The sequence below is a fragment of the Rhinoderma darwinii genome, unplaced genomic scaffold (assembly GCF_050947455.1).
Source record: "Rhinoderma darwinii isolate aRhiDar2 unplaced genomic scaffold, aRhiDar2.hap1 Scaffold_4544, whole genome shotgun sequence".
Classification (NCBI taxonomy): Eukaryota; Metazoa; Chordata; class Amphibia; order Anura; family Rhinodermatidae; genus Rhinoderma; species Rhinoderma darwinii.
Window position 1 is genome coordinate 80,602 of NW_027463964.1, and position 9,589 is coordinate 90,190.

The 9,589-nt window shown below is 45.8% G+C and overlaps 1 protein-coding gene across 1 annotated transcript; it reads left to right on the forward strand.

The window, feature by feature from the left end:
- Window positions 1–8,640, forward strand: LOC142717122 (lymphocyte antigen 6E-like). Its single transcript, XM_075848728.1, has 3 exons — window positions 1–230; window positions 4,445–4,564; window positions 8,420–8,640. Exons 1-3 carry the CDS (start codon window positions 179–181, stop codon window positions 8,626–8,628), a joined length of 381 nt encoding a protein of 126 aa, XP_075704843.1. The 5' UTR covers window positions 1–178; the 3' UTR covers window positions 8,629–8,640.
- The last annotated feature ends 949 nt before the right edge of the window (window positions 8,641–9,589 follow it).

The following is a 9,589-nucleotide window of genomic DNA, read 5'->3' on the forward strand; positions in this document are numbered from 1 at the left end:
TCCGCACAGGTAAAGGTTGTCAGACGACGCTCGTGTGTTGTGCTTCTTGCCAGTTTTTATATTTACATCGTTGCTTTAGAGGGAGGAGGAAAATGGAGGTATTCATGGAAACATCTTTATAAACACACAAAGACCTGTATATAAGTATAGAGAACGAGCCGTCCAATCACAACTCACAATGGCAGCGTACACGAGGATCCTCCTGATGATCGCCCTCTGTGCGGGGACAGGTAAGACGGACACCGCTACTGATATATATATAATACACACTCTGTACTGCAATGATGGGGGGTGTAGTGCTGTGAGGAGTAGACTGAGATTGTATCACACATGATAGGATTAGATACACAGCTCAGCAGACAGTATCACACATGATAGGATTAGATACACAGCTCAGCAGACAGTATCACACATGATAGGATTAGATACACAGCTCAGCAGACAGTATCACACATGATAGGATTAGATACACAGCTCAGCAGACAGTATCACACGTGATAGGATTAGATACAGGGCTCAGCAGACAGTATCACACATAATAGGCTTAGATACACAGCTCAGTAGACAGTATCACACATAATAGGCTTAGATACACAGCTCAGTAGACAGTATCACACATGATAGGATTAGATACACAGCTCAGCAGACAGTATCACACATGATAGGCTTAGATACACAGCTCAGCAGACAGTATCACACATGATAGGCTTAGATACACAGCTCAGCAGACAGTATCACACATGATAGGATTAGATACATAGCTCAGCAGACAGTATCACACATGATAGGCTTAGATACACAGCTCAGCAGACAGTATCACACATGATAGGATTAGATACACAGCTCAGTAGACAGTATCACACATGATAGGCTTAGATACACAGCTCAGCAGACAGTATCACACATGATAGGATTAGATACACAGCTCTGCAGACAATACCACACATGATAGGATTAGATACAGGGCTCAGCAGACAGTATCACACATGATAGGTTTAGATACACACTTCAGCATACAGTATCACACATGATAGGCTTAGATGCACAGCTCAGCAGACAGTATCACACATGATAGGATTAGATTCACAGCTCAGCAGACAGTATCACACATGATAGGATTAGATACACTGCTCAGCAGACAGTATCACACATGATAGGATTAGATACACAGCTCAGCAGACAGTATCACACATGATAGGATTAGATACACTGCTCAGCAGACAGTATCACACATGATAGGATTAGATACATCGCTCAGCAGAGAGTATCATACATGATCGGATTAGATACAGAGGCTCAGCAGACAGTATCACACATGATAGGATTAGATACACAGCTCAGCAGACAGTATCACACGTGATAGGATTAGATACAGGGCTCAGCAGACAGTATCACACATGATAGGCTTAGATACACACTTCAGCAGACAGTATCACACGTGATAGGATTAGATACACAGCTCAGCAGACAGTATCACACATGATAGGATTAGATACACAGCTCAGCAGACAGTATCACACGTGATAGGATTAGATACAGGGCTCAGCAGACAGTATCACACATGATAGGATTAGATACAGGGCTCAGCAGACAGTATCACACATAATAGGCTTAGATACACAGCTCAGTAGACAGTATCACACATGATAGGCTTAGATACACAGCTCAGCAGACAGTATCACACATGATAGGATTAGATACACAGCTCAGCAGACAGTACCACACATGATAGGATTAGATACAGGGCTCAGCAGACAGTATCACACATGATAGGCTTAGATACACAGCTCAGCAGACAGTATCACACATGATAGGATTAGATACATCGCTCAGCAGAGAGTATCATACATGATCGTATTAGATACAGAGGCTCAGCAGACAGTATCACACATGATAGGATTAGATACATCGCTCAGCAGACAGTATCACACATGATAGGATTAGATACACAGCTCAGCAGACAGTATCACACATGATAGGATTAGATACACAGCTCAGCAGACAATATCACACATGATAGGATTAGATACACAGCTCAGTAGACAGTATCACACATGATAGGATTAGATACACAGCTCAGCAGACAGTATCACACATGATAGGACTAGATACACAGCTCAGCAGACAGTACCACACATGATAGGATTCGATACAGGGCTCAGCAGACAGTATCACACATGATAGGATTAGATACAGAGCTCAGCAGACAGTATCACACATGATAGGCTTAGATACACACTTCAGCAGACAGTATCACACATGATAGGCTTAGATACACAGCTCAGCAGACAGTATCACACATGATAGGATTAGATTCACAGCTCAGCAGACAGTATCACACATGATAGGATTAGATACACAGCTCAGCAGACAGTACCACACATGATAGGATTAGATACAGGGCTCAGCAGACAGTATCACACATGATAGGCTTAGATACACAGCTCAGCAGACAGTATCACACATGATAGGATTAGATACAGAGGCTCAGCAGACAGTATCACACATGATAGGATTAGATACATCGCTCAGCAGACAGTATCACACATGATAGGATTAGATACACAGCTCAGCAGACAGTATCACACATGATAGGATTAGATACACAGCTCAGCAGACAATATCACACATGATAGGATTAGATACACAGCTCAGTAGACAGTATCACACATGATAGGCTTAGATACACAGCTCAGCAGACAGTATCACACATGATAGGATTAGATACACAGCTCAGCAGACAGTACCACACATGATAGGATTAGATACAGGGCTCAGCAGACAGTATCACACATGATAGGCTTAGATACACAGCTCAGCAGACAGTATCACACATGATAGGATTAGATACATCGCTCAGCAGAGAGTATCATACATGATCGTATTAGATACAGAGGCTCAGCAGACAGTATCACACATGATAGGCTTAGATACACACTTCAGCAGACAGTATCACACATGATAGGCTTAGATACACAGCTCAGCAGACAGTATCACACATGATAGGATTAGATTCACAGCTCAGCAGACAGTATCACACATGATAGGATTAGATACACAGCTCAGTAGACAGTATCACACATGATAGGCTTAGATACACAGCTCAGCAGACAGTATCACACATGATAGGATTAGATACACTGCTCAGCAGACTGTATCACACATGATAGGATTAGATACATCGCTCAGCAGAGAGTATCATACATGATCGGATTAGATACAGAGGCTCAGCAGACAGTATCACACATGATAGGATTAGATACACAGCTCAGCAGACAGTATCACACATGATAGGATTAGATACACAGCTCAGCAGACAGTATCACACGTGATAGGATTAGATACACAGCTCAGCAGACAGTATCACACGTGATAGGATTAGATACAGGGCTCAGCAGACAGTATCACACATGATAGGATTAGATACAGGGCTCAGCAGACAGTATCACACATAATAGGCTTAGATACACTGCTCAGGAGACAGTATCACACATGATAGGCTTAGATACACAGCTCAGCAGACAGTATCACACGTGATAGGATTAGATACAGGGCTCAGCAGACAGTATCACACATGATAGGATTAGATACAGGGCTCAGCAGACAGTATCACACATAATAGGCTTAGATACACTGCTCAGGAGACAGTATCACACATAATAGGCTTAGATACACAGCTCAGTAGACAGTATCACACATGATAGGCTTAGATACACAGCTCAGCCGACAGTATCACACATGATAGGATTAGATACAGGGCTCAGCAGACAGTATCACACATGATAGGCGCAGGGTATGTTCACACGCACTATTTACGGACGTAATTCGGGCGTTTTTGCCCCGAATTACGTCCGAAAATAGCGCCTCAATAGCGCTGACAAACATCTGCCCATTGAAAGCAATGGGCAGACGTTTGTCTGTTCACACGAGGCGTAAATTTACGCGCCGCTGTCAAATAACGGCGCGTAAATAGACGCCCGCGTCAAAGAAGTGACCTGTCACTTCTTTGGCCGTAATTAGAGCCGTTATTCATTGACTCCAATGAATAGCAGCGCTAATTACGGCCGTAATTGACGCGGCGTTCAAGCGCCTGCACATGCCGGTACGGCTGAAATTACGGGGATGTTTTCAGGCTGAAACATCCCCGTAATTTCAGCCGTTACGGACCCCCGCCGTGTGAACATACCCTTAGATACACAGCTCAGCAGACAGTATCACACATGATAGGATTAGATACACAGCTCAGCAGACAGTATCACACATGATAGGATTAGATACACAGCTCAGCAGACAATATCACACATGTTAGGATTAGATACAGCAGCTCAGCAGACAGTATCACACATGATAGGATTAGATACACAGCTCAGCAGACAGTATCACACATGATAGGATTAGATACACAGCTCAGTGTAATCTGTTCACTCTCCCCTTGTGCTCGCAGCTTTCTCTCTGAAATGCTACACTTGTTACATACAATCTAACAACGCCAACTGCATGACAGCGGAAAACTGCACTAGCGGTGAAACCTATTGTAAGACGACGGTGACATCAGCTGGAGCCGGTGAGTTCATCATGTCGGTTTTTTGTTCATGGAATCAGTGTTACCTTCATACAGCTACAGCCGGGCATTGAACCACAGTGACTGTACATGTATGTATATATATATATATATATACACAGTACTGTGCAAAAGCTTTAGGCAGTTGTGGAAAATGGAAAAATGCTGCAAAGTAAGAATGCTTTCAAAAATACAAGAGAAATCTAAGTCACAACAATATTTAATGTGACCACCCTTTACCTTCAAAACAGCATGAATTCTTCTAGGTACACTTGCACACAGTCCTGGATTTTGTAGGGTTATAGTCAGGAGTATGAGTAACCAATTCTACCAAACAGGTGATAATGATAATTTTCATATGTAGATGGAAACACAGTCATTATCTGTAACAGAAACAGCTGTGTATAAGGCTTAAACCTGAGTGAAGAACAGCCAAACTCTGCTACAAAGTTGAGGTTGTGGAAGAATGTTTCATGTCACAGGTCCACCATGGCAAGACTAAGCACAGCAACAAGACACAAGGTAGTTATACGGCATCAACAAGGTCTCTCCCAGGCAAAGACCGGCGTTACTTTTCGGAGAAATCTGGCCAGAAGTGGCCTTCATGGAAGAATTGCGGCCAAAAAGCCAAACCTTCCACGTGGAAACAAGGCCAAACGATTCAACTATGCAAAAAATATAGGGACTGGGGTGCAGAAAAATGGTAGCAGGTGCTCTGGACAGAGGAGTCACTATGTGAAATATTTGGTGTTACAGAAGGCAGTTTGTTCATGGTGGAGGGTCCTGGAGAGTGGTACAATAATGAGGGTCTGCAGGCAGCAGTGAAGCATTGGGAGGGTCCAGGAGAGCGGTACAATAATGAGGGTCTGCAGGCAGCAGTGAAGATGGTGGAGGGTCCTGGAGAGTGGGACAATAATGAGGGTCTGCAGGCAGCAGTGAAGCATGGTGGAGGGTCCTGGAGAGCGGTACAATAATGAGGGTCTGCAGGCAGCAGTGAAGATGGTGGAGGGTCCTGGAGAGTGGGACAATAATGAGGGTCTGCAGGCAGCAGTGAAGCATGGTGGAGGGTCCTGGAGAGCGGTACAATAATGAGAGTCTGCAGTCAGCAGTGAAGCATGGGGAGGGTCCTGGATAGCGGTACAATAATGAGGGTCTGCAGGCAGCAGTGAAGATGGTGGAGGGTCCTGGAGAGTGGGACAATAATGAGGGTCTGCAGGCAGCAGTGAAGATGGTGGTGGGTCCTGGAGCGCGGTACAATAATGAGGGTCTGCAGGCAGCAGTGAAGATGGTGGTGGGTCCTGGAGGGCGGTACAATAATGAGCGTCTGCAGGCAGCAGTGAAGCATGGCGGAGGGTCCTGGAGAGCGGTACAATAATGAGGGTCTGCAGGCAGCAGTGAAGTATGGTGGAGGGTCCTGGAGAGCGGTACAATCATGAGGGTCTGCAGGCTGCAGTGAAGCATGGGGAGGGTCCAGGAGAGCGGTACAATAATGAGGGTCTGCAGGCAGCAGTGAAGCATGGTGGAGGGTCCTGGAGAGTGGTACAATAATGAGGGTCTGCAGGCAGCAGTGAAGATGGTGGAGGGTCCTGGAGAGTGGGACAATAATGAGGGTCTGCAGGCAGCAGTGAAGCATGGTGGAGGGTCCTGGAGAGCGGTACAATCATGAGGGTCTGCAGGCAGCAGTGAAGATGGTGGAGGGTCCTGGAGAGCGGTACAATAATGAGGGTCCGCAGACAGCAGTGAAGATGGTGGAGGGTCCTGGAGAGCGGTACAATAATGAGGGTCTGCAGGCAGCAGTGAAGATGGTGGAGGGTCCTGGAGAGTGGGACAATAATGAGGGTCTGCAGGCAGCAGTGAAGCATGGTGGAGGGTCCTGGAGAGCGGTACAATCATGAGGGTCTGCAGGCAGCAGTGAAGATGGTGGAGGGTCCTGGAGAGCGGTACAATAATGAGGGTCCGCAGACAGCAGTGAAGATGGTGGAGGGTCCTGGAGAGCGGTACAATAATGAGGGTCTGCAGGCAGCAGTGAAGATGGTGGAGGGTCCTGGAGAGTGGGACAATAATGAGGATTTGCAGGCAGCAGTGAAGATGGTGGTGGGTCCTGGAGAGCGGTACAATAATGAGGGTCTGCAGGCAGCAGTGAAGATGGTGGTGGGTCCTGGAGGGCGGTACAATAATGAGCGTCTGCAGGCAGCAGTGAAGCATGGCGGAGGGTCCTGGAGAGCGGTACAATAATGAGGGTCTGCAGGCAGCAGTGAAGTATGGTGGAGGGTCCTGGAGAGCGGTACAATAATGAGGGTCTGCAGGCTGCAGTGAAACATGGTGGAGGGTCCTGGAGAGCGGTACAATCATGAGGGTCTGCAGGCTGCAGTGAAGCATGGGGAGGGTCCAGGAGAGCGGTACAATAATGAGGGTCTGCAGGCAGCAGTGAAGCATGGTGGAGGGTCCTGGAGAGTGGTACAATAATGAGGGTCTGCAGGCAGCAGTGAAGATGGTGGAGGGTCCTGGAGAGTGGGACAATAATGAGGGTCTGCAGGCAGCAGTGAAGCATGGTGGAGGGTCCTGGAGAGCGGTACAATCATGAGGGTCTGCAGGCAGCAGTGAAGATGGTGGAGGGTCCTGGAGAGCGGTACAATAATGAGGGTCCGCAGACAGCAGTGAAGATGGTGGAGGGTCCTGGAGAGCGGTACAATAATGAGGGTCTGCAGGCAGCAGTGAAGATGGTGGAGGGTCCTGGAGAGCGGTACAATAATGAGGGTCCGCAGACAGCAGTGAAGATGGTGGAGGGTCCTGGAGAGCGGTACAATAATGAGGGTCTGCAGGCAGCAGTGAAGATGGTGGAGGGTCCTGGAGAGCGGTACAATAATGAGGGTCTGCAGGCAGCAGTGAAGATGGTGGAGGGTCCTGGAGAGTGGTACAATAATGAGGGTCTGCAGGCAGCAGTGAAGATGGTGGAGGGTCCTGGAGAGCGGTACAATAATGAGGGTCTGCAGGCAGCAGTGAAGATGGTGGAGGGTCCTGGAGAGTGGTACAATAATGAGGGTCTGCAGGCAGCAGTGAATCATGGTGGGTGGTCCTGGAGAGTGGGACAATAATGAGGGTCTGCAGGCAGCAGTGAAGATGGTGGAGGGTCCTGGCAAGTTTGGGGGCTGCATTTCAGCAAATGGAGTTGGGGATTTGGTCTGGATTATTGGTGCCCTCAATGCTGAGAAATACAGACAGATACTTATCCATCATGTGATACCATCAGGGAGGCGTCTGATTGGCTCCAAATGTATTCTACAGCAGTACAACGACCCCCAACATCCAACAAATGTCATTAAGAACTATCTACAGTGTAAAGAAGAACACGGAGCCCTGGAAGTGATGATGTGGCCCCCAGAGCCCTGATCTTTATGTCTGGGATCACATGAAGAGGATGTGAGGCAGCGACATCCACAGAAGATCTGTGATTAGTTCTCCAAGATGTGGAACAACCTCCCGGCCGAGTTCCTGCAAAAACTGTGCAAGTACCTAGAAGAATGGATGCTGTACTGAAGGCAAAGGGGGGTCACACTAAATATTAATGTGATTTAGATTTCTCTTCTGTTCATTCACTTTCTATTTTATTAATTGATTTAAAAAAAAAAAAAAACTATTAACACTTCTATTTTTGGAAACATTCTCACTGTGCAGCATTCACAGCTGCCTAAAACTTTTGCACAGTACTGTATGTATATATATATAATGATATTGTGCATGGTAGTGACTGACCGGTTGTCAAAGCCCCACCCCTTTTACTCGCATTTGTAAAATGACATTAGTCTGTGTATTATTAGGGGCTTCCTTTTGGTGATATTTCGGTTTTCTCCGCTGTAGTTGGTTTCTCAGTCGTCTCCATCACTAAGATGTGTGCGATCTCCTGCACTGCGACCAGCACCAGCTTCTCAGTGGCCTCCTCCTCCGTCTCCTGCTGCAGCAGCGATCTGTGTAACACCAGCGGCGGCGCCAGCATCAAGTCCAGCTATGCCGCCATCATCCTGGCACTGGGATCCATCCTGACAATCCTGAAGGGCTTAATGCTGTAACATGTGACGCCAGCGAAGAACATAGAAATAAAGGGATTATAACTCCAGTGTCGGACGATTCTTTACTCTTCTGTTAACCCATTAAGGACGCCGTCTAATTCAGACTTCAGGACGAAGCCCCAATTTTTTAATCTTGATGTGTCACTTTAAGTGGTAATATCTTATCCAAGTGATTCTGAGATTGTTTCAACGTGACACATTGTACATAAATTTGGTAGGAAATCTCTTCGATACATTTACTCTTCAATTATGAAAAAAAGAAATAAGACATTTCAAGAAAATGTGAAAAAATTTGCAGTTTGAAATCCTTTTCTTTTGAAATAATTTACAATACAACACAAATGAGTAAATATATACGGTTTACTTTATGTCTCCTTTGTGTAGGTCTCAGGGTTTTTTAATTTAATTAGTTCAGTAGCAATTTTTCCATTTCAAAATTTACAAAACCTCTTTTTATAGGCACCAATTCCGTTTTGAAGTGGCTTTAAGTGGCCTATATATATTAGAAACCCCTCAAATCACCCCATTTTGAAAACTGCACCCCTCAACGTATTTAAAACCGCATTCAGGCCGGGTTCCCACGTAGCGTAAACGCTGCAGAATATTCGCAACGGAATTCTGTGCGTAAATTCCGCAGCATTTACAGTAGCAGCAAAATGGATGAGATTTAAAGAATCTCCTGCCCGCGATGCGGAAAAAAAAACGTTAATAAATTGACCTGCGGTGCGGAATTTAATTCCATGTCAATTTATACTGCGTTTTCATTGATTTTCCGTTGTGGGTTTTCCCCATTGAAATCAATGTAGATGATTCCATCCAACTATCAATCAAACATCACATCTCAATACAACATGGAATCCTATTGGTCAAATCCGATGCCGACTCATCAATCAGAATATTAATTTCCCACATATATACCATGCCCAAACCTTACAGAAAAAGGCAGGAGTATTCATTGATT

Bases quoted from the DNA above. Each gene is read 5' to 3' on its own strand.
- LOC142717122 (XM_075848728.1), top strand. From the start codon at position 179: ATGGCAGCGTACACGAGGATCCTCCTGATGATCGCCCTCTGTGCGGGG. The intron at 231-4,444 runs GTAAGACGGACA...TTGTGCTCGCAG, and splicing joins CGCCCTCTGTGCGGGGACAG to CTTTCTCTCTGAAATGCTAC. The intron at 4,565-8,419 runs GTGAGTTCATCA...TCTCCGCTGTAG, and splicing joins GGTGACATCAGCTGGAGCCG to TTGGTTTCTCAGTCGTCTCC.